The sequence below is a fragment of the Pempheris klunzingeri genome, chromosome 18, assembly GCF_042242105.1.
Source record: "Pempheris klunzingeri isolate RE-2024b chromosome 18, fPemKlu1.hap1, whole genome shotgun sequence".
In the NCBI taxonomy this organism is placed as follows: domain Eukaryota; kingdom Metazoa; phylum Chordata; class Actinopteri; order Acropomatiformes; family Pempheridae; genus Pempheris; species Pempheris klunzingeri.
In genome coordinates, this window is record NC_092029.1 from 14703906 (window position 1) to 14731174 (window position 27269).

General features: G+C 42.1%; 3 protein-coding genes across 4 annotated transcripts; 2 read left to right on the forward strand and 1 right to left on the reverse strand.

The window, feature by feature from the left end:
• Positions 1–3554: 3554 nt before the first annotated feature.
• On the reverse strand, positions 3555–7882 carry tmem151ba (transmembrane protein 151Ba). The gene is made up of 2 exons (XM_070849535.1): positions 7799–7882; positions 3555–4997 (listed from the first exon to the last, which is right to left on the reverse strand). The coding sequence occupies exons 1-2, from the start codon at positions 7880–7882 to the stop codon at positions 3555–3557; spliced, it is 1527 nt and encodes a 508-aa protein (XP_070705636.1).
• A 3178-nt stretch (positions 7883–11060) lies between these two features.
• On the forward strand, positions 11061–19661 carry nfkbie (nuclear factor of kappa light polypeptide gene enhancer in B-cells inhibitor, epsilon). 2 transcript variants are annotated; one of them, XM_070849537.1, is made up of 7 exons: positions 11061–11214; positions 11293–11750; positions 14938–15040; positions 16309–16519; positions 16756–16844; positions 17777–18025; positions 18601–19661. In XM_070849537.1, the coding sequence occupies exons 2-7, from the start codon at positions 11431–11433 to the stop codon at positions 18667–18669; spliced, it is 1041 nt and encodes a 346-aa protein (XP_070705638.1). In that variant the 5' UTR covers positions 11061–11214; positions 11293–11430; the 3' UTR covers positions 18670–19661. The 2 variants fall into 2 exon arrangements, with proteins under 2 accessions (XP_070705638.1, XP_070705637.1); XM_070849536.1 differs by having other exon boundaries at positions 11061–11750.
• A 1510-nt stretch (positions 19662–21171) lies between these two features.
• On the forward strand, positions 21172–26253 carry slc35b2 (solute carrier family 35 member B2). Its single transcript, XM_070849776.1, has 4 exons — positions 21172–21403; positions 22794–22981; positions 23119–23279; positions 24189–26253. The coding sequence occupies exons 1-4, from the start codon at positions 21384–21386 to the stop codon at positions 25119–25121; spliced, it is 1302 nt and encodes a 433-aa protein (XP_070705877.1). The 5' UTR covers positions 21172–21383; the 3' UTR covers positions 25122–26253.
• The last annotated feature ends 1016 nt before the right edge of the window (positions 26254–27269 follow it).

Here is a 27269-nt window from a genome sequence, read left to right on the forward strand (position 1 = left end):
AATATAAAAAGACGAAGCCCAGAGCATTCTCGAGTGAAGGACTACACATCATAACAATCTAATCTACACAGGATAAAGGGTTCAGTGCTTTGCATGACAGAAGCCTTTATATTAACAGTCATCTATGGAGGAAAAATGTCTAGTTATGAACCTTCTAGTGAGATTTATAACCCTTTTGAATATGCCAAAATTTTTTGTCACTGCTGTTAGGTAAACATTGTACTGGTAAACACATTTTTCTACTCTTACACATGAAAATGTCTGGATATCACAGTGAAGCCATCTGAGAGGCTTGTTGGCTAATCGTGAATGAGAGAATGTGATGACTTCAGTAGAAAACGGTGAAGCAGTAAAATCCAAAATATATATACTAGTTATACCTTTTAGTACATGTCCAATCGCTTGTGGAGTATGCATGCACTTCCTTGTGGACAGTACAGTACACATTTCTCTGCCTTCTGACCAGTGCATGCTGGGATATGAGCCCTTCATGACTCAGATTCATTTGTTTTCCTTTAGTTTGCGTTTCTAAAAAAGATGTTTAGATCGATACCGTTCTCATATCGGTTTGCTGAATATAAGGCTGATACAGCCAGCAGCCTGTTAGCTATGCGTAGCTTACATTGGAAGCTGAGGAAACAGAAAGTGAGCTTTAGAGGTGCTGAGTTTGTTCAGACAGTCTTTATGCTAAGCTAAGCTAAGAGTCTCATATTCAAGAGTTCATATTTACCGTACAGACATTTGAGTGGTGCTGATCACCTCATCTAACCCTCCTCAAGAAGGTGAATAAGCGTATTTCATCTCCCAAAATGTCTTTAAAAATAAATAATTTCAGTTAAAGAGAGATCTCTATACATGAGTGTCATGAACACCAGGACCTGAATTCAGAGCTGGTTGCCCCAGCTGTTCGCCAGTTTAAAAGGTGGAGATTTACATGTAACCACAGCACATTTTTACAGACTAACTGCCAGGTGTAACTGAACCAACTGACCATACTAACTCCTCAATACATGATCTGTTTATATTTGAGGTGTAACAGAGGTGTTACGGTCAACATATATGACCTGACAATTGATTGACATGCTGTTTGATAATGTATTAATGTGATTACATTTCACAAAAATAAGTCAATATACCTAAATTGGCTTACTAACTAATTTACGAATAGCTGGTGCAACCAACATCCTGGAGAGGAACAGATATCTATCCGTACCTTTCCCTTTGTTATCTGCAGCGGGAACATTAGTAATATCATGTTTGGTTCAACGTCCCGTGTTTGCAAACCCCTCATTTAAAAGAAATGATCCAGTTATTATGCCGTGATCCTCGCTGATGCCTTTGAGAAGCAAATTAAAATGTCTGCATATCTATGACTTGTTTTTGGATGTTGTTGCAAAACAGATTCTTTGCCCTGAACACTATCCTGAGTTTTAGGGGCTTGCATAGATGACCTGTGAGTAGTGAAAGCAGTTTAAAACAGTCCTTTGTTGAGGTTTGGTAGAATCAGTGTTTTTATCACGCCTCCCTCCCTTTGATTAATTTCCGTGGATTCTCTTCAGTAGTATTGCTATAAATATAAAGATATAAAGTCCGCAACTCCAAACTGAACACCACACATGGAATGTAATGAGTATGGCTAAATGGTCTGAAGTTACAGTACAAGCTCATTGTTGTGAAGACAAGTTGTAACCGAAAGTAACACAAAATGCTCGACCATTGGTAAGATTCTCATATTCTCTGACATTTGAATGGTTTTCATGGTCTTTATGGTGGAAAGTGATTCTTGCCAGTTTCTCTTCCACTGTGGGTCTCATGAGATGACAGCTGGTTTTTACATAAATATCTGCGTCTCTTGAACGAGATCTGTGCTGATTTTCATCCCTTAAGATTAAGGTCGTTCTCAAATGTCTCAAATGTTGAGGAAATGGGAGAAAGCACAAAGCACACTTTGAGTCATGAGTTGTGCATTTTACAGTTAAAATTAGCTAAATTGTTTCATTTTGGAAGCTTATTTCTACATAATATTTATTTGCAAAGTTCTTGCGAGCCTGATTTTCATTACTGCTCCCATTAAACATTTACTGTTGTTCATGGCTTGGCTGTAAACTGCAATTCACCATGACTAAGATACTGCAAGCACTCATTTCTGAGGGAGCATTTTCTTTTAGTTCTTTATAGTAATCTTGTCATATTATTAAATCTGACACTATCAGTAGTGAATCCAGGCCTCTGCCTATTTCTAGTGTCTTTGATGCCCAGCTCTCTGGCTCTATCTCTGATATGCATCAGCAGCATCGGGAGGCTGTGTTACATTATGAGGAAAATCATCCAGAAAACATGTAAAAACCAATTATTGCGTATTTAAACAATAGGAAGGTCAGGGAATGCACCATATTTCTCCACTTTGTTGTATACCATGTGCTATTATGACTGCAAATTTGACTTGTTTCAATGGGAAGATGTCGAGATGAGATGACTTTAATTAAAATAGCTTATGCTTGTCAGTAACAGTTGATCGCTAGGCACTTAAATAAAGAGGTAGGCTGAATACAAATATTGCCAAATGCGAAATTAAATGGATCTTTGAGGTTTTAAACTGGCTGAACTGACGCTGATCTATTAATATTATGGTGAGGTTTATTACAATGTAGTTGGTCGTTTTACAAAATAAATGTACAGTTTGTAGTAATTAAGAGACAGCTAAAAGTGTTGTTGATTCAGTTTGAAGTTCTCATGGCCTTTAGCCCACCTATGCTAAATTATTCATCGACTGTGTTGCTATATTTAGTGAGCCAGGAAGTGTACAGTCATTGCAACCAAGCCGATTTCAGTTAACTTGATATCCCAGCATCTTTTTATACTCTGGAAATGTGTTTCTTTTTAATAGGATTTGCATGAGTGTTGACTTTGAATGAACAGATTTAACCCACCCATATTAAAAACATGCAAATGTTTAGATTTGGGATTAGATTTTGAGTTCCCTTAAGTCATGTATTTTATCTCTGCAAAACTAGATAGTCTTGTTCAATATGCTTTGACAAGGAGGCTGATATTTTTGCATTTTCCATCATAATTCACACGACTCACGCGATGTTCATTTCTCATTCAATTATTATATTCTTTTCTTGGCAATTTCTTAGGCTACTGCTGAGTCAATTAGGCTTCAAATACTAGAACATGTTACTCATGTCCTTGTAAATTGCCTGTGACTAAGATCTACGACTACAGCATTTACAGTAGGACATGACTCCTCTTGGTATTCCTTGGTTATTTGACTCTTGTTCTTATGAACGCTGTAGGACAGTATGTGACACTTTTCCCTGACTTGTTGACTCTACTGAACAGAGCTACCCAGATATTCTCTGTTTTCTGTTTGTCTGAGGCTACAGTATCTTTAGAAACTTGAACAAATCCTTGCTTGGTAACTTGCAGCTGACCGAGTTACACCTGTTGCAAAAGGGAGACGTCAATAATAGCCCAACCCTGGTGTGAGGAGGTTTCTCGTTCTGTTCCTGTACAATATTCCTTGCTCAGATAAGTCTGGCCACTTTGGGTCATAATGATGTCTCCACACAGGAACCATTTCTGTGCAGGGAGCGGTGGTCGTGGTTCAGGCAGCCTTCGTTGCGATGTACAATGAGCACTGGGAAGTATAGGGCGTCCTGGTAGGCTGGAGGGTTCTCCTCACTGGTCTGCTGGCCTGACAGACAGTGTGTGCTCTCTGTGGGGCAGGATCGCTCATTCAGGCTCCCGCTGCTCCTCCACAGGCAGCTCCGCCTGGAGCCGTACAGCCGACCCAGCGAGAATCGGCTGGCACTGAAGGGGATGCGGGGGCTCCCTGTGTTGCAGATGCTGAGGGCGCTGCGAGAGAAGATGGAGGAGCTGCTGATGGTGCGGTGGCAGCGTTCACAGTTCTGCCTGTAGCTACCGTAGCCGCCACATACGGAGTAGCTGTTGCAACTCCCTGACAGCTGGGCCAGGTCCATGAGAACTGCCTCTGAGTAGCTAGGCACCAGCTGCTGGTTTGATCGGATGTGCCACTCCAGCTCTGTGCTGTCGATTGTGTTGACTCGTGGGATGTGACGGCAATGCGGCCGCTCCTCGGATGGCGTCGCTGGCACATAGTCAAAGCCAAACAGCTTCTCTACGTGGTAGTGTACACAGGCAGTGCGGTACTCTGTCAGCACCCGCAGAGGCCAGGAGAGTGTGAATGCAGCTGCTGCCCAGAAAGTAGAGTTGGATGCATACCAAGGAAGGTGATCAGGGTCAGAAAAGGCAATCATGTACTCCTTAAAGTCTACATTCTTCAGGTGCATCCCCTCACGGGCCTCCATGTAGTCATCCAGGCCCTCGTTCTCTGTGAAGAACCTGGCCCGCTGGGTCAGGTAGGAGTTCTCTGACTCCACATTGGCAAAGCTAAAGCACTTAGTGAACCTCAGTCTGGTGATGGGGAAGCCCTCCATGCCCAGCAGTTGCTTCGAGATGTCCTTGACACCACAGTTTCCATAGTCAAACTCCGCCTCAGCCACGTGGGTGTTGACTCGCTCGTGGTACACCTGTGTGGTGGTGTAAGCGTCTCCGTTGCGGTAGCGCGTCACCTGCCGCGTCCTCCTGACATAATGATAGCTGATGGCCTTCCACCAGATGCAGGGCGTTGCCTGCTGCATTCTCTGGATGCGCTCCTCCACACTGTCCACATCCACCTTGTACTGCAGCTCGTTCCTGGTGTAGCAGTGCCAGCACTCCACCAGGTAGACCACGTAGAGCATGACCAGGAAGGCCAAAGGGATGTAGATGTAGCCGTTGGCGCAGGGACTGTCGTGGTACATCATGGACTTTCCCTTGTAAGCGCTGTCGAAGGAGAGGCGCGTGACCTTGGTCACCTGGCACCAGGCCATCACCCCAACGCAGCTGTACATCAGCAATGACAACAGCAGGCATTTCCAGTGAGTTTCCTGACACAAAGATTTAGTCAGGGACTGTTTCTGGGGCCGCTGCTGTGAATCAGATGAGAAAACAGCAGTAAGTCAAAAAAACAATACTGTAAATACATTTTCATTCAACAAAGTAATTGAACATAATCAAATAGATATATATTCTTTCTTAGAGATAATAAACTGTAAACAAAGCCCTGTAAAGTCAAGCAATTAGGAACATAAAAGGTTATATTAGCTGTAATTACAATAGAAAATTGTAATTTATCTGGTGAACATGAGTATGACCTAAATATCTGTTAGGTATAAAGTTAGAAACAGTTAAAAAGTAGTGGCTCATGCACCTAAAATATTTAAGAAAATATTCTGCGTTGTAAGTGCTTTTGCATAGTTTATGCATGAGCTGTGAGCCAATTGCTCATGTCTTGGTCTTTTCTTGTTATAATCAAAAGGTTCACCCACTCTTATGATAAAATGTAATAAATATGTCTGAACATTGCAAAAGTACAATTTTGTGTGTATACTTTGTTGTCAGTAAGGAGCACTGGGAGCTTCTGTTTGACTGGTGTGTGGGTGCGCACACGGCCACAGGGCGTGTGTGTACATAAACATGATATGTGAGAATAAAAAAAGAAAAGAACCGATATTTTCTGAGGGGTAAACTCTAACCTAAAGCCAGCCAGAAAAAAAAGCAGTCGTTTGAGTCTGGCAGCAGAAAGCTTATGTGCCATCCTTTATCACCGCGGGGCACAGCGAGGCCCATCGAGAGCTAGTCACGCCTTTTGGGAACGCTGCCACACAAACCTGGCAGAGATTCAAAAGCCCCAGGAAGGATGAATTATCACAAAATTCATTCAAAAAATTTGCATAAACCGCACCACGGCAGAGCCCACCGCGTGAAGACATAAAACACTGAATGCTGTAGTGCAGCAGCACTGATTCAGCTGAAGAACAACGGTTCTCCTCCTCATCTCTTGCACAGGACAGCACATGGGTCAGCTCCTGCATATGAGGGGCCACAACGGCTGGCATCACTGCATTGATGTATTGAATTCAATATGTCAGCTCTTTGCTCTTCAAGTGACAGATAAGCATAAATAATAGATGTTCTGTCTCCATAATTATCTTCCCCACCTTGGTCACATGGTCCCCAAGTCCCTCACCAACCCAAGGCCCATACCCCACGGTGTAAAAGGGATTAACGTTGAAATTCCCCATTGAGATAAACCTGCTGCAGGAGGAATATTTACTCACGAGCATCCTGTGCACGCTCAACAACTATAATCAATAGAACGTGACATACTTTGTGGCTCATGTTGCTCTTTACAGCCCGTGTTTAAGCAGTAGGAATAATGACGAGCAGTTGTGTAGGAGGAAATAATCCCTCTGCACATGAGATAGTCTGTAATTTCCTTTATTGAAAAAAATGTGTGCAGATATTTCTGTAAGCTGCATTAATAATTAAAAACATGCGGTTGACTGTTAGTTGGACAGTCAGTTAGTTGAACTGGGTTGATGGAAACTTGAAAACAGCACCAAGATTTTCTTCTTTTTATATTGCAAACAAATGACATTTTAATTAAAAACTCCCTTCTTGAGCTCATGACAGAACGGTCCATTATGGCTACAGGAGGAGGGAAGTGACTCACCACGTGAACACAGTGGTGTGGACATTTTTTGATACATTCCTCTTGCCTGGTTGAATAGCATGTCTGACCTCTTATTAAGCACACAGGAGGGGAAAATACCTCGATATTTGTCACACAGGGACATCCACAGTTTTTAATGTTTAGGAAGTTAAAATTAAAATTAAAAAGAAAAGTCTTTCTTACAGTCTGGTTTTAATGTGTTCTGCTGGGATTAAAAGCTGCTTCTGAATTGCACTGATACAGACTTGTATTTGACACATTTCTGAAAATAAAAAGAGCGAGAGGATGGAATGAAAGCTGTTTCATAAAATCCACAAAACAGCCTGTTATGAAACATAATCAGTATTTTAGAAAACAAATGTTTCAGTGAGAACCTTCAAGACTGGAGAAGCTTCACGATTCACGAGCCCACTGTGGTGCCTTTTAGTGAGCGCCTCTCACACTCACGGACACTTTCTCTTGACATAATAAGACCAGCTAGGTTATATAAAAACCCTCTTGTGTAATGGATATGTAACTTACCCAACATGTGGGTTTGTAGGGGAAGTCTACAGTGACAGTTAAGAAGAGGGGAGAAATATCCGGCCGACAAAAAAAGGTTATCCAGGCTAAAGATCACTAATGAACTTAATCCCTGTTTCCACTTGCCTGGACATTTTTTTTATGTGTCTGTCTGATTTAGTGGAAAGACAGGACTTCTTTGTTTTTACAGTAACAAACCCATATAGATTATGTTCCTGTGAGGAGTTTTCTCGTGGGAAAATAACACTGCAGAGACATTTGAACAAACCAGCTATTCTTATAAGTGACATTAGACTGTTTCACTTTCCTTGAGGACCTGTCTGGATCTTTCCCAGGTCCCACAAAAGGTCCCCGAGCCTCATTTTGCAAATCACTTGACTGGAGGAGACATAAACAGGAGTACATCCATGCGCGCCCACACTCTCGGGTGCGCGCTTGGGCGCACAGGTTTAATACATTACTGCATATTAGGCCATTAATACAAAAGTAATCACGTAAGAAATCCTGTTTAATTCCCAGGCTTTGCGTGCATATTGGCCCCAATTACACCCCAATCTCTACAGTCTGATGATTACAGTGAGATTATTGGGATATAATATGTCACACTAATTTAAAGCTGAATTTGCCCCCCCCGCCCCCCCGTGCACATGGATGAGAAGATTGGCCTGTACGCTGCAGACAATGTGTCCTCACCTCCTCTCGGGGGCTGTCCGGCTCCTCTTCGGGGACCGTGGTGGTGCTGCTTTCACTGGCCGTTGCCGCCGATGCTGGGGACATGATGACAACGGTGCAAAAACCGGGGCATGGATCTCCTTACGGGACGAGGGGGGGTTTCCAAATCAGACACAAACATAAAGACACGCAAAGCCCCTCTGAGCATCATCCAAAAGTCCGGCCGGAGCCCACATGGAAACGCTCAAAAGACGCATCATCCCAGCGTGTTCCAGGTGGGCAGACGTCGCTGGGTGTCGCCTATGGGAATCCGGTCATTGTGCCGCGGAAGACGCGCAAAATAGGCTGAGACTCCCTCCCACGATGGATGCTGGTGGAGACTGCTGCGAGGGATGCAGCGTCAGGGGAGTCGGCTCCTCTCCCTGCAGGCTGTGCCCATGGCAGCCAGTGAGGCTGTGGAGCAGGACAAAGACGACAGGCAGCGGCACGTGTGAGCAGCCACCCCGACACCACAATGTAAATAACACGCACACACGCACACACACACACGTACACACACACACACACACATTCAAGTAAATCCCAACAGGACACAGGGGCGGTGCTGCAAAGAGGAACCCACCCCCTGCACCTTTATTAGCTGCATGACCTTGTCTGTATGGAGAAAATATGATAATAATATCCCCTTTAAGAAACATATTCATCAGTCTGAGAGTGTGAATAGGTCCATGTTTGGTGTTTTATGCCATTATAGATGGAAACTACATTTAACTGCATGTTAAATTCACCATTGAGCTCCACAGACGCTCTATATAGGGGGAAAACAATGTAATGCATGGAGTACGATTTTGCAGTGTTCATGTTGAGGCTGTGTCAAAAAATGTTTGAGTCAATAGTTTTTGTATTATTGTGCCAAATGGTATTAGAATACATTTTTAGTATATAATTCTAAGCACATAATTTACAGTGAGAAGTAAAATGCAGAGAAAAAAAACGATGAAGCCTGATGATGTTTGTTTGAGTATGATTGCTTCATGAAGTGGTTTATGCTTTTCTTAAATTCCTAAATTGAATTCATTCATTTTTATTTTCCCATTCATAAACTGTATTTGTAGGACACTGTGTTCTGTTTTCTGCACTTTATTCTCATAAACACTGATTAATCTCTGTATATTCTGTACTGACAGAGCTTAAACATTTTACACACAAGATCTCAACACAAAAACAGACTTAAAACATATATATGATTACAGACATTGCAAAGCAAAATGTGACACAGTGAAATACAAGAAAGAACTCATAATAAGAAGATTAAGAATATAAAGAAGAATATTAGATTCCTGCCAGTTCTATTTCCCTATTTACACAGGAAGCCTTTACCTTACGACCCTGTCACACGAGCCCACAGTAAGGACATTGGACTATACTGCTGGCATAAAATGGAATAAGTAAACAGAACAGTAGATGATATGAAAACCGATGGCGGCTCTTGGCAGCAGTAAAGGTTTCTCCCTGACAGCCTCTATTGTTTTATAGACTATATTTATGATGAATGTGGCGGCCTCCGAGCAGAGAGCAGCAGCTGTGTGAGTGAGCCCTCTGACGGCCAAACCACAACAAGCATTCACATGATGGTAAAGGAAACAAGAAATGGTAGCTGGGCTATTCCTGAACTTTGGGCAGGTCAAAAAAATGTTTACCTTAAAGTCTGTGTACATGATTTATCTTTTCCTTGAACAAACACAGGAAGTATTGGACAAATAGGAGCATTTTGTCCCTTATTGACCGAGATAAAGTTCCTGTTTGAATGTATCACTGGAGCTCCCACACAAGAATGCAAAGAACTATGCATATCGTGGAGTTGTGTAATGGTTGCATGTCAGAGTGCAGACTGACAGTGGCTCCTGAACAGCAGCACGTAGCGCACATTGCATTGCATTTCCATTTCATCCAGTGAAATAACTGGGCAGGATTTCTCAAGAAAAGGCCTGAAATCCCTTGAATAATAAAGTGTTTGTAGTTTCCTTTCCTTTCCAGTGCCAAGCCTGCTACTGTGAGGGTTGGGACTTCCGGTTATGACTTCAGAAAATAAAACTCGCGTGTTGTTGAGGAATGCAGTTTACTGAAGGGAAATTTAAGGGAGTCACTATCGCTTGTGTTATTTTGAAACTGGACTTGGACTCAAAGTCACAAATGTGAGGACTTGAACAAAGAATGAAGAAGACAAAAAACTTACCTCGCATGGCGGCACAGGCAGGACATTTAATTATTAAGTATATGCTTTAAAATTAGGTGGTCTAGGCTTTGAGAAAAATCACTGATAAGAAAAATCTTAAATGCCATGACAACTTTAACGGCCAACATTTGGCGACTTAAAACATTTACAGTTGACTAGTAATTTATTTATGAAGACTTGAGACTTAGATTTGCCCCAAAAAGCTCACAGAACCACATCTGTGTGTTCAGCTCTTTAACTACAAGTTATGCACACAGATTTGTTTTTTTTTTTTTTTTGGTGACCACGTTGACCATTAGTTAATCAATCTGACATTATTGTTGTTTAAGCACAGGCTGATTTGAGAAGTCTGCACTGCACGACCTCACAACAATAGTGTAACTTTGACAAACGCAGACTTGATGTTCACTATGATGGATTAAACAACTCAAGCAACGGCTGGGCAGAGGATTTTAAAAATCCTCAGGTCATGAGTTTATGGTCTCTAATACTAGTTAGCTGTTCAATTATTTGGTGTATAACTTTTATTTCCTGGCATGAGGGACTAATACAGTACTAAATTACAGTTTCATACTGTTTAGAAAATTTATGGAAATCAATGAAGAGGGTGTCTCCAACTGATTAGTTGTGATTTGAGGTAATTTTTAGTAAATAAAACAGTGTTTCTAAACTAAAAGGTCTTTATCAGGTTTCTCCCAGAGCCAGATGATTGTGTGAATCAGGTGTGTGGGAGCAGGGAAACATCTACAACATGCAGGTCAGTGGGCCCCCAGGGGCAGGACTGGGAAACACTGACCTAAAAAAAACCACTTCTAAACAGTAACCCGCTGAAGCTGTGGTAGTTTTTTCAGTTTTATTTTGAAAATCGCACCACTTCCGCCTTGTGTACTGGACCTTGACGTTCTTCCAGTTGAAGTTTGCGTGCACGTGTGTGTGTGTGTGTGTTCGTTCACGCGCACTGGGGATTCCCCAGCTTGAAAAACAGCCTTTCACATGTCAGCTCTTCCCTTATCGGCTTTCATTGCTCATATGCTCTCCGCCTGGAGCTCACGCTGTTACCGGATATGTAGTCGACGAGCAGCCGCTTCTCTCGTTTTTAGCCCATTTCAGGAAGTCTGGGATGAGCGTACCATGTTTCTAAACCTTTCTGACAAAACTTACAGTCGATAAAGTTGAAAACCGAGGGGCTGTTGCCGGCGAGGTAATGTATTGTGTGTCTGTGGCATGAAACGCAGCGGCTCATTCCTCTGGTTTCACAAAGGAGCGGTGGTTTCCTCAGGTGTCAGCAGGCTATCCCCGGAGTCCGGCCGGCCACATCACCGAGCACCGAGCGGCGACAACACCCGCTGGTAGCCTTTAAATCCTCGGGGAAGGAGGGAGGGGGAAACCCAGCCAGGCCACCACCACCACCACCACCATGGCGAGCGACGACTGTAGGAAAGATGAGTTGCTGGAGGATAGCCGCACAGACTCGGGCATTGAATTGTTTCGCTCCATGCTGAAGTCGGAGGAGCCCCGGGAGCCGAGGGCCGACTTCAGCGGGCCGAGGGACAAGTTCTCCACCGGGGAGGAGCGCCTGGACTCAGCCTACGGCTCCTCGTCCATCACGGTGGAGAGTCTGTCAGAAATAGTGGGGGACTGCACGCTGTCCAGCGCCAAGGAGGAGCAAGCACAGATCTCTGAACTCTCAGAACAGGAGGAGAACTTGCTCACAACTATCACTGAAGATGGAGACACGTATGTTTGTGTTTTTTAATTTATCAGTTTCTTGTGTGACAGTGGGTGTTTTCTGAGCTTGCATGGGTGTCTTCGCTGAAAAGGCCCGCAGATGCATGCTGGTGGGTGAAGTTTAAACAGGGTGCTTTTGCATTTTAACCTTGTTTCCCCCTAAGAGCTCTTTTTCTCCAATAATGTTTGCTAAGTCTCTCATGAAGTAGTGTGCAGTTTCCCAGACTGATCAAAGTTGTAAAAAAAAAAGAGGCATTTTATTCTTTTCTTTTATTAGCTCTTCTAGATTTATTTCCCACCCCCCTTTTTCTCTGAGCATAATTATGTTGTATTTAAATACAACAGTCTGGCAGCAGGTGAAGTTTTCTTTAAACGTCTGTGACTTTGCTGGTTGGGGTTGCTTGATCTATAAAATGTCAGAAAATGGTGAAGAAGTCCACGGGGACAACTTCAGATGTAAAATCCAAAGATATCCAGTTTAAAATGATATCGAGAAAAGCAGGAAATATCACATTCCAGAGTCTGGAATCGGGTCACATTTGGCATTTTTGCTTGAAAACTGACCTTAAATGATTAACAATTCAAAATTCCGTTGCAAATGATGAAGTTAAAACACCCACAATTGGTATTTTTGGAGTCTGTAAATCACATTTGAGATGCAGTTGTTCCTGTGCTACTGGTTTTGAAGGGGATTTCATAGCAGTGTGATACTGCAGCTTTTTTCTTTTTTAAATTAACTTTGTCCTTGTCATGAATGTGGACGGACTCCTGTGAGGCGTCTCTCAGTCAGAAAACAGAAGTGAAACAGAGGCCTGGACTTCCCCATGCAGCACAGACAAAGCACATGCTGTGAGGCAGCACTGTGGATGGCTTTTGATCCAAGAAACTTGTTGATCAGGATGGGACAGTGTGTGCACATGTTTTTATTGGTGGATCCCACAACTCCCTAGCTGCTATCGCTCTTATTTTTTTCTTCTTCTTCTTCCTTCCAGACTAGGCATTTAGAGACATCAGTGGGTTACCTGTCACCGTGGCTGTTTGCTGCTGTTCAGCTCTCGCTTTGAGTCAATGAAACCACTGCTTTTCGCGCACGCACACACACACACACACACACACACACTCACACACTCACTCCGAGCACCTCGGCCTCCACACACAGCCATATCAGCCCATGTCAAGTGTGACCCGCTCATCTTGTGTTGCAATGTCATCAGTCTGTTTGGACGTTAAAGCTCATGACTTCTGCAGCCACTGCTGTGATCCAGCAATTGATGTAGTCATAGCATTGTCAAAGTGTTGTTGTGTCTCTGACCTCTTTTCATTTCCGCTTGCTGATTGTTGGGTGCTCATGGTTTTATTCTCACACCCTAACTATAGACACCTGGGAGGGGGAAAAAACAACACCTGAAACACTCTTGGCTGCTTGGACTGAGAGACTCGTGCAAACATTATTTTTCCCCTGTGGGATTTTTGAGCTCTTATTCATTCAAGTCTTACTCAAACCAGGAAGTCCCTTTCACACTGAGACTCACAGGGTTGGCTAGTTGGCAGATCCATTAATCTGTTGACATTTAACTGGGTCAGTAATCATGGGTCATGAGACACATAATCCGTAACTTTATACCAATGATTTGATAATTTATTGATGCATTTATTTCCATTTGTATATTTTAATTGCTCAGTTTTCATCCAGTTCAGTTCAGTGAGGCTGTACACTGGTTCAGTTATACAGTATTTAGGGCTCCAACTAAGGATTCATCATTCTCCTAATTGATTAACTGTTTAAAGGTAGCATTCAAATTGCTTGGATTGTCTGGAAAAGGGTTCAAAACTCAACAATATTCGATTTTAATATAAGATGAGGACAAGCAGCAAATCCTCACATTTCAGAAGCTGGCGCCATCAATTGTTTTTTTGCAAAAAAGTTTATCAATTGTGAAAATTTCATTTTCTATTTTGAGTGATTAACAGCTGTTAATTTAAACTTTATTCTGCTTAGAAAAATAGGCTTAAGTTAGATTACATTTTTATATCTTTACATTAATTTCTTTAAAAATAAATGTGTTCTGGGGGTGAAAAATGCAAAGAAGGTATGGTGGAAGATAACACAAGTACACTTTATTGATCAGTCAGTTAAAAAGCCCAACTAATATGTCATCCATTGCACTGTAATTGCAGACAGGTGTGTATGTGTTAAATTATTTAGACAATACACTATTATTGGTGTATTTATCTTTTGGTAATTAAGTAAATTATGTAGTTGCCTTTATCGGTTTTTCTTGGATGCAGTCTAAAATGACAAAAATAACCACTAAACCACTAAAGTAAAGTAATTGAAGTATTTTGTGAACAGGCAAAACTAACTGTGTAATATTTAACTCTTGATTTGTCATTGACTCGCTCAAAGCAGACAGCTGAATGAAATGTCAGCGCAGTGAGATTTTGTGGGAACGTTTGATCCCACACTGTCTGTCTCTGAGTGGTTAAATGACATTTATTCTGATGTCAGAAAAACCCATTGCTGATCTTAAAGAGAGCACAGTAACTTTACTGACATACATTTTACAGGCTGCAATAGAATGACATCCTCATGCCATTTTGTGGCTAAAAATGAGGTCCAGCCTCCCACATGAAGCCTGATACTCGAAATTTGAACCAACTTGAGGCCAAACTGACTAGAATCTGTTTAAACCCGTTCACAGAGGAGACCCTCTTTGTGTTGTACTTGTTTAGTCTAAATGAAGCGCGAATGCTCTGCTCCATTTCCTGCTTTTTGCACACATTTGTTTGCTGCAGCGTCCCACTCAGGTCTTGAGGTTAGAGTGTTTTTTTTATTTGATTTTTGTTTCGTCATTTCCTTTTTAAGTGTTTTAAACTAAAGCCTACAAGGATGCACCTACTGAGGGGTGTTTTTTTTTTTTTTTTTGGAACGTGCCCCTGCATTTTAACAGCCTGCTATGCTATCTTCTTTAAAAACGGATTGTGTTGCTCAATACCTCAACCACTACTCTTCAGATGAATACTGAGGAAAATTGTGAGGCAACACTTTCTGTCTCCTGTTGAAATAGTCGTTTTTTTTTTTCCTGTACTACTCAACTCTCTCTTTTTTTTTTTCGATTGCTCAATGTGAAAAAATAAACAAGTTTTTGCAAGCATAAATAAAGATATTTATTACTTTTCTCTTCCTCCCCTGTAGAATTCTGCATTTAGCAATCATCCATGAAGACGACTTCATTGCTCATCAGTTGATACAGCTATTCCCAAAAGAAGTCCTGGACATCCAGAACAATTTATACCAGGTAAGTGCAACGTGGCTCTTTCCACTCCAACGGGCAACCTGCAGTTTCGACTGGAATTTTTCTATCCAAAGTCACTTCCTCAATCAGTATCTTGATCGTGGAAACTGTGCCATATTTTATATCTCTGTACTTCCAGAGAAGCGTTGTTCCTCTTTATTTGCAGTCCGTCCTCTCTGAGGGACGTCACTGTGGGTGGTTCCAGTGTTAGCTCATGAGGGACTCTGAATGGAAACCCCCCTCCTCTACCTCCTGTAGAAATAGAACCACAGGGAGTCGTGGAGTTGTATCCTTGTGTGGATGTGGGTGGAGGAATTGTTCCAGTCCATCAAGACGCAGAGCAAACGGACAGAACATCTGACATTAAGACTCAGCAGTTGACGCAGTGACTCAGTTAGACCCGAGTCCATTTTGGTCGCTTAATTTACTCTCAGTAGTCATTCTAAGACCTCGTATTTGGAGATATTGGCAACAAGAATTCTGCTTCACTCCTTAAATGAAAATCCACCCTCAGACATTTGCACACTGATTTAACAAAAACAGGCAGTGATTCATTTTTTTTTGCACATATGCAGTGCAGCCTTTGTGATTTAGAAATGATATTTTGAAGCCATCATAGATAAGAGGCTCAGGTATCAAATTCTTCACCTACTGTTGCCTCAATAGACCAGAATGCGGTGCAACCACAAGACTTGTTTGTATTGGACTGAAGGTGCAACTCTCACTTTGTCCGCTGGAATAGCTCTCTGCTGGTCTCTTTATTCATGGATCTAACCAACAGCTGAAAGCAACAGGTACAAGCCTGTTCTCTGGGATGTGGGAAGTGCACAAAAACAACGACTGAAGTAGAAGTGGCAGGGTTGAAGGACAGTTTCTATAAAAAAAAATATATTGATTTTAATTAAGGATGCCGCCAACTTATTTTTATAGTAAAATATTTTTTTAAAACATTTTTTTCAATCAATCACTATGTGTAAAATATCAGGAAATATTGGGATGTCTTCAAAATGTTTGTTTTTTGTTCAACTGACAGTTAAACATACAAGGATATTAAATTTGATGTCCTATTAATCAGAAGAAAACAGCAAATCATCGCATTTAAGAAGCTAGAACTAGTAAATGTTTGGTATTTGTACTTTATAAATGACTCGAGTGTGAAAAATAAAAAAATTCTGGCATGCTCTGGTTATAATGAAGAACTGCTATTTAATTTGACGTGAGACATGCAGTCTTGATTGCGTTCCACCGCCTTCTTCTTCTGTGACCCTCAGAGCCCGTTGCACCTGGCCACCTACCTGAACCTGACGGATGTGGTGAAAAGCCTGGTGGAGAAGGGGGCCAGCCTGAAGCTGCAGGACCAGGACGGGAACACAGCGCTCCATGTGGCCTGCCAGCATGGGCAGACGGAGTGCGCCACCGAGATGACCAGAGAGGTTTCCCCCAGCAAGCTCGCGCCGGTCCTCGAAACCCAGAACTGGAGAGGTACGCAAAAAGCTTTTCATGCGTCTGCGTTACCGGTGTGAGCATGTATCAGTTATTATTCTGGTCCCACACTTTTGTTCACAAGTAGAAACAGTTGCAAGGGTAGCACAGGTTAGGGGGTTGGCAAAACTCCTCATGATCTCAGTTTGATGCTGTCATGTGAAAAATGCATTTGTCACTTTTGAGCACAAAATGAGCCCCATGTTCCATGTTTCAAACAAGATGTGTACTTCCAGGTCTTGCCTGTCTTCACTTGGCTACACTGAACAGGCAACATCAGATTATGACGCTCCTGATGAAAAAGGGAGCAGACCTGAATATCCAGGTTAGTCTGTCAAATTACTCCTTACTTTGCTGCATCATACGGGCTATTATAGTTTGTTTGTTTTTTTTTTTAATAACTAGGCTCTGCTTCTAAGGATGAATACACATTGAGTCCAACAACCCACAGAATAGAAAATTAAAGCTTTTGGGGCTTATTTAATTCAGTTTAAAATTACCCTTTAAATAAGCTTCAGATTGTCCCCAGTTACAAATATTAAGCCTCCACTGCAGCCAGCTGACCCTGAGTCCGACCTGCTGCTCATAACATTGAAGCGACACATCTTAGATTATCTCTGTCAACACATGTTTGGAAGAAACAGACTGAAGGAGAGGGTGAGAAAACATCGGTTTGTAATCAGGTTTAATTAGTCTCTGAGTAGGGTTGCCCCGCAGTATCCCTTCATTTGATCCAGTAATGTTCCAGTATTTATAATCAAGCTTATCCTTTTTAAACTGTTTACTGCGCCAGGCCTTATGTTGTGTTCCTGTCTATAAATCTGCTGCACCTGTGCAAGGCTGATAGTGATATGAGCTGAGCCCAGGGCTTCCTGCAGGATTCATGGAGACATAATTAGATTTGAGACATGATTAGGCTCAGCTGGCCAGCCACTCTTAACTTTCTATTGATGGAAAGGAACATGGCAGTCAGTCCAGAAACTACCCCAGACATTCCTCTCAGTTTAAATCACCAGCCAAACATATCACTCCATCTCACGTCTTTGTTGTTGTTGTTGTTATTATTATTATTATTATTATGCAACTTGCTGCATAATTTATCCAAGCTTGAGGAATGTGCAATTAAGAGAAATATGTACATACTTACCAAAAGATATACACCTAACAACAATTAAACAATGATTAAATTGTGACATGTTTAGTGGCGTTTAGCTCTCGAATTTCTCACGACCATTTTCCATCCACACCCACTGGCAGGAAGGAACCAGCGGCAAAACGGCTCTTCACCTCGCCGTCGAGCTGCACGACATCACATCAGTGAAGCTGCTGCTCAGCAGAGGAGCCAATGTGGACACTGCCATGTTCAACGGCTGCACGCCCCTGCATCTCGCGGTGGGAAGACAGGACGCCTCCATCGCCAACCTCCTCTGCCAGTCTGGTGCTGACACAATGCTGCGAAACATGGAGGACGAAACGGCGCTGGATCTGGCTGACGGCAATGATGATGTAAGTTACTGTTGATTGGCAGTTACAGGTACACCAACGGAAACTGCTGCCTTGCCATAGAACTCCATTGTTTTCCAATCACTATTTAAAAGTAAATAAACATGGGTGCTGTAATTTATTTTGAGTCAATCCTACAAACACCATTCTGCTTCCATAGATCCTCACATTAAATTTGTATTAATCCGCAGCTAAAAATAGTCCCCAGCAAATGCAATATTTCTTCCACTTTGAATGATATTTGCTAAAACCTACAGTGCCCAGCTGTTTCAGGAAATGAATGAGCCTTTTAGAAAATGTAACCATATATTTGTTTTTAAAGATGTCGTGACAGAGTAGAAAGAAATGCCTCTGCTCTCTAACACACATTGTTATCCTTTACTTTTCCATTCTTGATAACGTCAAAATTTTGAGAGCTATAGAGATGAGACCTAAACAGCATTTACTTCCATGACTTCAAAGCTTGAATAAAAAATACTGGGTGTCAGATATGTTGTTTTTCCCATCACCTGAGAACAGTAATGGCGCATCAGAGAAGGCATCAGTAAAACCAGACTTTTTGTATCCTTGTCTTTCAGATTCTGGCTCTATTTCCTTTCGATGACATCCAGATCTCCGGGAGGTCGGTGGTTGGTGTGAAGTTTTGAGTATAGGTTGTGCATAGGCTGAACAACAATCCTGAAATTATCTCACTGCGGCTGAAAACTTTGATCTAAAAAAACAAAAACAAAACAAAAAAAGCTGTATTTGAGCTATTTTCATGAAATAGTGCCTTTTTATTTGTAGGAAATTCTGAGTTGATGTGTATTTATCCATTACCTAGACAAATATGCACCATGTAAATTTTACTTCCCTCTGTCAAAGAGAGCTGAACACTGATTTTAAAAAAAAAAAAAAACATCTATGTTTATGAGTCATTGGCTCAATAATTTTGCTTCTTTTCGCATGCCTCTGGAGGGGTAGCAACAAAAGCCACCTCAGTGTGAGTGCCAAACTTTCAACTTTTATTAAAGAAAAAAAAATCTACCTCTTTATCTCATTAACCTGGTTTCAATGGCTTAGAAATGCAACATTCAAATTGCTTCATTTAATGGTTTCTCAAACTTCATCAGTGCTTTGACGGCATTTGCATTTTAATGTTTATATCCCTGAAAACATGACCTTTCATTGTAACCACAGAAAGACGCAATCAGAGGCAGGACAAAATTAATGCAGGCCCAAAGAGGCCTGCAGTCCTACACTAAGACAAACTAACGACATGCCTGCAATTTGCTAGAAAACTGGTAGTCCATACATAAATATGATATACAACATAAAAACGCAGCTTCATCTTTTTGATTTTTTAGGTTTTTTTTGTTTGGTTTCTCCTTTTAAGTTGTGAATGTTATTTTTTTTCCCTCTATTTATCACCTCTTATCTTTAATCTGCAGTAAACTGCTACTGTTCCTTGGTGTGTAATTACACTGCCCTGTCTAGTTAATGTAAGCAGTTCATTTATTTTATAATAAAATGGGGAAAAAAAACTGACTGCATATTGTGCTCTTTCCTGGAAAAATTTGGGGGAAATGTTCACCTGTGTTTATGAGTGCCATTTGAGTGAAAGGAGATGTTTGTTTTATGAGCCCCTTTCAGCTTATCTTGTAAAAATCTGTACTTTTTTTTTGTCATTTTGACTTATGTACAGTAAATCATGAGAAGGAAAACACTCCAGTTCTTTTCTTTGTTTCCTGTCAGCTGCTTTTGTAAAGTCTATGTTTTCTTTTCCTGTAACTGGCTTCTTCCTGATACCTCCTGCAGTACAATGGCTGAGGAGCATCTGGAAATTCCACTCAGCTGTATGTCTTTTATAAGCACATACCCACAGGTTTAATAATATGCTGACAAAGTCCTCTCTTCATGTAGAGGATATGAGCCAGAAAAAAAATAATCTCAACACCGTTGTTGATCTGAGGCAATAACTTATCCTTCTCCTGGTCAGGTGAACAGTTGGAAGGGTTTGGACGGCAGATTTCGTGAGCAGAAATGGAAATTATTATAGCAACCGCTTCTAAACAGACAGAAGCTCTGTGGTGATCAGCTAGAACAAAGGGTTATGAAACTATGCCCACTTCCCCATTGAGCCTATGCATGAAGCTATTTTTGTTATATACAGTGAAGGTCAAGCTGATGTTGCCATAGTCTACATTTAAAAAAAGTATTGTGAACAACTCAGAAAAGCCAGTTTCACATATCATGTACCACATGTTTTAATAATACACTGTTGGACTAATGTGACCAACACTGATGTCATTAGTCGTGTCCTTAAGGAGCTTTGTTACATTTTATTATGATAAGATAAAATCAAAATAGGGAACTTTTGAAAATGCTGCTTTCAGTGGCAATGGAAATAACATAATCGGATAACGGTGTCAGAATTGCCATCATTATCGAGATCAATCATGAGGACGGTTGAGATGGTGAAATTACGAATTAATTAAGGAAAGTATTAACTTTATAAGAAGTGCTGTGTTATTCTTCATCTTTACATGCAGGCTTAGCGGAAACAAAGCAGTTTGCTAAAAGCAAAGGTGTAATTCATAATAATAATGATGGCTTTATTCCATTTAGCTGTGTCAGCCATTGTTCATGCTCACTGGGACACTTAATTGGAACAGAGCCGTCATTAACGGCATTAGGTCCACCCGTGCACTTCCTGCTATGACGAGTCAAAATGTTGGCCTATTGATGTTTTTTCTTATGCATAATATTGTCAGCTAAGTATCAAAAGTAATAATACTCATCCTGCTCATAAGTAGTTATGTTGTTTTCTTTTGCTTACTTCCAGGCTGCGTGGAGGAACACTTGTGGTATAAAGGCTTTATACCACAAGTGTTCCTGCAGTTTTGACCTTTGCTTAACTACTTTATAGTATCATATATTTATAGTGGCACTACTTTAACTATTTCAAACGACTTTAAGGGTTTTATGCTGTATTTCCTCTGTATTTTTATGCACCATGCACAGCACTGTAGTGTATAAAATGTGCACTACAAATAAACTCGCTTTGCCTTGCAGTTCCTCCTCCACGCCGACAGGGGGCAGGGCCGCCGGGTGGGCGCTGTCCTCAGCCTCCGGCATCCTCTGGTGTTGAGGAAAGAGGAGGGGGGCCTTTCCTGCTCAAGTGAACACATCGGCAATTGAGAATAAGTTGAAGACATCAAAGCTAACGACGGCCAGTCCGAAAGAAGACGCTCCCTAATTGTTTTATTGAATTATCTTTACCTGGCGGATCTCCGCGGCTTCATGCTCTGCTTCAGCGGAGGCGTTTGAGTCTGTCGGCGTGTGTGCTGCGCCAGGTGTTGGGCTACAGAGTGTGGGGAAAATGCCATCTTTTTCATGGAGGTAACGTTACAGACAGAGGGGGGCTAACCGGAAAAAATAATGCTAAAGACGAGTTTTAGGTGCGAACAACCTCCGGTGAAATGTTGATCAGTTTCCCTTACAGTCACAGTGACTGTCTGCAAACAGCCTGCTGGTCAAAGTAAAACTGTACAGTTTGCACACAGGAAGCGGAGCTACACCAAATCCTGTGACACTAATAGGAATTTAAGCTAGCCTAAATTAGCTTTATAAGTAAGTGACTTCATCACTTATTTAGGTTTGAAAGGTGCCAACAGAAATGGTGTCCCCGCAGAGGACACACATGCCTCCATAGATAACCATAATTATGACCATGTCATAGTCAGACATTAAAAGCTTGATAACTTCATGTGATAACATGCATCAGAAACATTGGCAGTGGCACTATGGATGAAGTTCCTACACAGGTCATAGGATCTGATGGGTGATTTGGTGCAACACCGCTCTGTTTTTTTGTCCATCTTTACTGATGTGTTTACTGTGAATGTGGTAATTAATCCAGATCACTCCCTCCAGCAGCCTGGGTGTAAAGGTTACACAGTTATAAATGAAGGATTGGGCCAACAAGGGACTGCTGTGTTGTTTCAGTTTATATCATCTGCTGTCATTTACTCAACAGACGAGACACAAGCGCTCCTTTCTCCTCAGGTACATGCTGGCAGTGCTCCGTCTCTGTGCGCCCGTGGCGTAGCAGCCCGTTTGGTTGGCCGCCCAGCCAGTGCAGCGCATTCCTCCATGTAATAAGCTGCTTGTTCAGGGCCCAGGTCTCGTTGCAGCGGGCCACTGGCTGCCCAGGCTACAGCAGAGTCCCACACAAAGAGGCCCTGTGTGAGTCAGGCTCCCCTGGGAGGAGGCTTGGCCTCACTTTGAATGAGATACAGTGCCACGACAGCAAGGAGCACACCTCTTTCAGAGGAGGCTTGGGTTTCACCACAGGTGTGCTTGAGCCATCCGTGCTACTGGAGGCGTTTGTTGGGGGGGTGGGTGATGAAGCTGGCCTCATTTCCACACGGCTAAGTTATTGAATTATGGTTGTTTTTACCTTATTGCAGACTACATCCTCCACACCTTCTATACCATAGCTATAACTAGCCAATGTTGTGCGGAAGGATCAGTTTGCTCATCATGGATAGAACTCCGCTTTTACAGACCAACTGGGCTGAACTGAAGTGGGCTTAGAAGTACTACTTACTTTATGTTAAAAATTATGATGGTTAATAATGTAAAATGCATTGGCTTGACTTACTGATAATATCAAATGTACATTATTATTATTATTATACATTACTGAAGCAAAAAGGGTGATATTTTTTCCGTCACTGGCATGTCCTTCATAACGTGGCCTGATCCATCTTGTGGTGTTGCCCTGTAGGGTTTGGCCTGCACTTGTGTTGCTTCTCCTCCCTTCCACTGCGGCCGCCGAAGAGTCGTCGCTACTGGAGGGCTGGCACGATGTCTGGCTCTTCCGCTTCCTCGTCAACATGTTGGGATACTCCACCATCATCATCCCGGGATACCTCCTCATTAGCTACTTCAAGCGCGTCAATTACTTAGAAACAGGTTCGGGCTTGTGACATGCTGACATCTAATTTATGCAGGTTAAAGAAGACAAACGTGTTGTCATAGTCCCTTTTCTTAGCACCGTGACACATTGACATTATTTTTTTATTTTAAATGCATTGTTTCCTTTCTTTCAGGCAGCGGGCTGTGCTACCCTCTCATAAAGACCTGCGTGTTCGGCAGCGAGACCAAAACAGGCCTGTTGGATGATGTGTCAGTTGCGCCCAGAAACGAGGGAGATTCAGGCTCGTCGGTTAAACAGATCATCAAATTAATCTTTTGTGCTGCTGGACTTCAGGTGGGGATCCTCCCAGAAAATACAGCCACTGAATACATACGGTCTAATCCCTATAATACCGCCACAGAGCGTCTGTTCTGTTTGTACAGCTGTAGGGACCTTTATTTTGTGTTTGTTTTTATTCAAGTGTGATTCCACTGGCAGTCTGGTCAGTTTTTTTTTTGTTTTTTTTTTCAAAGATGCTTCAGTAGAGTTTGTACAAAGGGAGGTTCTAGTTAAGAGCAGGCCAGTAACTTCACCATCTATGAAATCAAGCTCTACATTAAAGACAGACCTACCTTAGAGCTGCACTAATCCATATTTTTATATTGGTAATGGACTAAATGACTACATGCAATATGAAAGAGGCTGGTTGTTGTGACAAACACACAGTTATTACCCAAGTTTGCAGATACCTTCATCCACCACCTGCCCAGTACTAAGTAGCAGACACACAAAGTAAGCGACTAACTCTTAGCAGTTTTAAGGAGTCAGATTAGAGTTGGTGGAGACCAACACTTCTGGTTCAGGTGTCCAGAAATACGACTCCAAATGAAGGATAATGGATAATGGCTGTTGGATGTGTCACTAGTAAACTGCTCACCAATACTACACTCACATGCTGTATGTACATGGAGAGTTATTGGTTATTGGGATCACTTCATGGCCAGTATGAACACAGGCCATGAAGTTATGAATGTATGGTTTCACAGCCACGACTGAGTTGAGGAATTATTATAGTGACCAGTAAGATGGCATACGAGTACTGTACCAGGACAGACTTCTATAAATCCAAACCTGTTGTAGGCTTCAAGTACATGCAGCAAATGATTTTAAGCTCAAAGGTTGGGAATCCATTTCTGTGCGCACATTTTTAACAGATCATGAAACCTACCCCTGAAAAGATAAAGTCAGTTCTCTTATTCTTAGGCATCGTACCTGACATGGGGAGTCCTGCAGGAGAGGGTGATGACACGATCGTATGGAGCCACGACTCCAGAAGAGGAAGGCGAGAGGTTCAAGGACTCTCAGTTCTTGGTCTTCATGAACCGGATCCTGGCTCTGACCGTGTCGGGCCTGTGGTGCATCCTGTTCAAGCAAACCCGCCACGGAGCACCCATGTACAAGTACTCCTTCGCCTCGCTGTCCAACATCCTGAGCAGCTGGTGCCAGTACGAGGCCCTCAAGTACATCAGCTTCCCCACTCAAGTCCTGGCCAAGGCCTCCAAGGTCATTCCCGTCATGCTCATGGGTAAGATCGTCTCCCACAAGAGCTACGAATACTGGGAGTACTTCACGGCCGTGCTGATCTCAGTGGGTGTCAGCATGTTCCTGCTGTCCAGCTCGTCCAGCAAGCACCCGTCCACCGTCACCACCTTCAGTGGGGTCATCATCCTCGTCGGCTACATCGTCTTCGACAGCTTCACCTCCAACTGGCAGGACAACCTGTTCAAGTACAAGATGTCGTCAGTGCAGATGATGTTCGGGGTGAACCTTTTCTCCTGCCTCTTCACTGTCGGCTCGCTGCTGGAGCAGGGTGCCTTCTTCGACTCGCTGGCCTTCATGACACGCCACTCCGAGTTTGCCTTCCACGCCGTGTTGCTGTCCGTGTGTTCGGCGTGTGGCCAGCTCTTCATCTTCTATACTATCAACCAGTTTGGTGCTGCCGTCTTCACCATCATTATGACCCTGCGGCAGGCCATCGCCATTCTACTCTCTTGTTTCCTCTACGGCCACGCCGTCACCTTAGTCGGCGGATTTGGCGTTGGTGTAGTTTTCGTGGCACTTTTCCTACGGGTGTACGCACGTAGCCGCATGAAGTCAGGGCGGCGGTTGGCGCAGCCGCTGGCGCAGAAGGTGTAACACTCCGAAGTCGCACCAAACTGGGAACTGAGACCACGTTTTCTGTGGTGCTTTTTTGTCTATTTGTGTGTATCTGTCGGGTTTGGATTTTTTTTACTGTTCTTTTCCATCGGTTTTTAATATTTGTTAGCAATGGTACAGAAAGGGATTCTGCAGTTTTGACTCTTACACCAAGAAGCCCCCAAGGGGTCCATGTGATTTGTCAGGTCAGCAGTCACAGAAGTTTTGAGTGCCTGTAAGATTGTCTAATACAAGAGTCCCAAACCATAAACTGTGCAAACTGCCTCTTCACCTCTTTCACAGTTTAACAGTACAATACTGTTTTCCTAAACTACCTTGCGTGGCCATTTGCAGCCAATGAAAGGTTACTGTGACCCTGGAAAATGTATGTATGGCTAAGAATTCATTTTTGAGCATTAATGACGTCGCCCCTTACTTGACTGTCACCTTCCGGAAAGACGACACACACTGTCTGTCGAGGTATCTTTCAGTCACCAGATGCTTGTCTCACAGTCCTCCATGTTGGAGAGCAGGGGCCTTTATGTAGGATTTTACCTTGTAAAGCTGTAAACATAGCCTGAACACATGGTGCATACATTTCTGTTTAATTTAAGGTATATTAACATGTTCCAGAGGTTGCCATCTGTAATAGAGGGCGGTAAGCAGCAGTTTGTGTAATAAAGGGGGCACTACGTAGAAAATGTATAATTTTGCCCCGGCGTTACTGAAGCAGATGCTGCTGTCGGTACTTTTTTGCACCGCATTATTTTAAGATATTTTTTGTTTGTCGTCTCAACCCAGATTTTACTTAATGTTTTAAAATCAGGCTAAAATCTTGTAAATATATCTCTGTCATTGTTTATTTCCAACCAGCTTGTCTGTTGTGTACTTTTGTAAAAGGACTGCTTCATTCGTTTCACTGTTACATGTGAATGTCTGGAAGAATACTGAATGGGTGATGATGATGATGCTCTTTGCCGTCATAAGGATGTGGGACTGTAGGTCCAGTAGGGAGTTTGCAGAACAGAATGCATACAAGGGAAATGCAATGTTACTGGTACCTTGTTTTTATCATTCTACTATTTCCCCTCCTCTAACTGGATTAATAATAAAACATATTAAATTAACTTAATACTATGAAGTGAAGATTTTTTATTTTACTGTTTACTGACATTGTGTGCTGAAGGATTTGCCTGTTTTGTCAGTGCCGTTTGCTTTGCAGGTAATACAATAATAATAAACCTTTATGAAGCAATTCTCATACACATGCACAAACTCAAGTGCTTTACATTACAAATAATGACTAAAAAGAAATGGAAAATGTAGACTTTATAATTATTTTTTAAAAAACAAAAGAGTGGAACAAAAAGTGCCAGCTCACATTTGCAGTCAGTTTGTGCAATGACTCAAATGTACACAAGCAAGCACAATGCAAAACAAATACAGCAGAGCAGAATACACCACAGTCTGATACAAGTGGTTCTCAGGTTCTTCAAGGTGTACACAAGAAACCATTAATCAATTTAACCAATTTTATTAAAGCAAGGAGGTGAAATAATCTCAGGATAACTCCAGTATCACAGAGAGACTGTCAGGAATTAGCTGTCTAGTGTATATGCCACTGTACAAATGAAAAAAGTCACCCCAGGAACTCGTGAGCTGGGCAGGACCAGAAAAGATGACCACGGGTCCTGTCAATCAACTCACAGGCGGCAGAGATGGACAGAAAGATGTTGTTCAGTTTGGTCTTAGAGAAGTGCAGCCAATACATGACTGAATGTGTTAAAGTCAGCATTGATAGAACATGTTTTGATGCTGCTTTCTGACTGTATTTTTATGTTCAACTATTAGAGTCCAGCAATGATAGAACATGCTTTATAATGACCTTGTGACTGATCCAAACTATGGGTTAGTTCGGATCAGCCATGAAGTCATAATAGCAGATAATTTGAATAGTTAAACTTAAAAACTACAGTCAAAAAGTAGCTTGTAAAACAACAAATTAATCACAACCATAGTAACTAAAATAACACTTATTTTGTAGAAATATATGTAATTTAAAAACAAGGCTAATAGGCTTCAGTCATTAGCAGCTAAGGCTAATGAAGAAAACCAAACTGATAGATAAAATCAAAGTATTGAACAATA

What these genes read in the sequence shown, in the direction of transcription:
- nfkbie (XM_070849536.1), top strand. Translation starts at nt 11,431, where the DNA reads ATGGCGAGCGACGACTGTAGGAAAGATGAGTTGCTGGAGGATAGCCGC. An exon ending in TCCAGAACAATTTATACCAG is followed by an intron (nt 15,041 to 16,308) that starts GTAAGTGCAACG and finishes TGTGACCCTCAG; the next exon opens with AGCCCGTTGCACCTGGCCAC. An exon ending in TGGCTGACGGCAATGATGAT is followed by an intron (nt 18,026 to 18,600) that starts GTAAGTTACTGT and finishes CTTGTCTTTCAG; the next exon opens with ATTCTGGCTCTATTTCCTTT.
- slc35b2 (XM_070849776.1), top strand. Translation starts at nt 21,384, where the DNA reads ATGCCATCTTTTTCATGGAG. An exon ending in ATGCCATCTTTTTCATGGAG is followed by an intron (nt 21,404 to 22,793) that starts GTAACGTTACAG and finishes GTTGCCCTGTAG; the next exon opens with GGTTTGGCCTGCACTTGTGT. An exon ending in TTTGTGCTGCTGGACTTCAG is followed by an intron (nt 23,280 to 24,188) that starts GTGGGGATCCTC and finishes TCTTATTCTTAG; the next exon opens with GCATCGTACCTGACATGGGG.
- tmem151ba (XM_070849535.1), bottom strand. Translation starts at nt 7,882, where the DNA reads ATGTCCCCAGCATCGGCGGCAACGGCCAGTGAAAGCAGCACCACCACG. An exon ending in CGGACAGCCCCCGAGAGGAG is followed by an intron (nt 4,998 to 7,798) that starts GTGAGGACACAT and finishes TCTGATTCACAG; the next exon opens with CAGCGGCCCCAGAAACAGTC.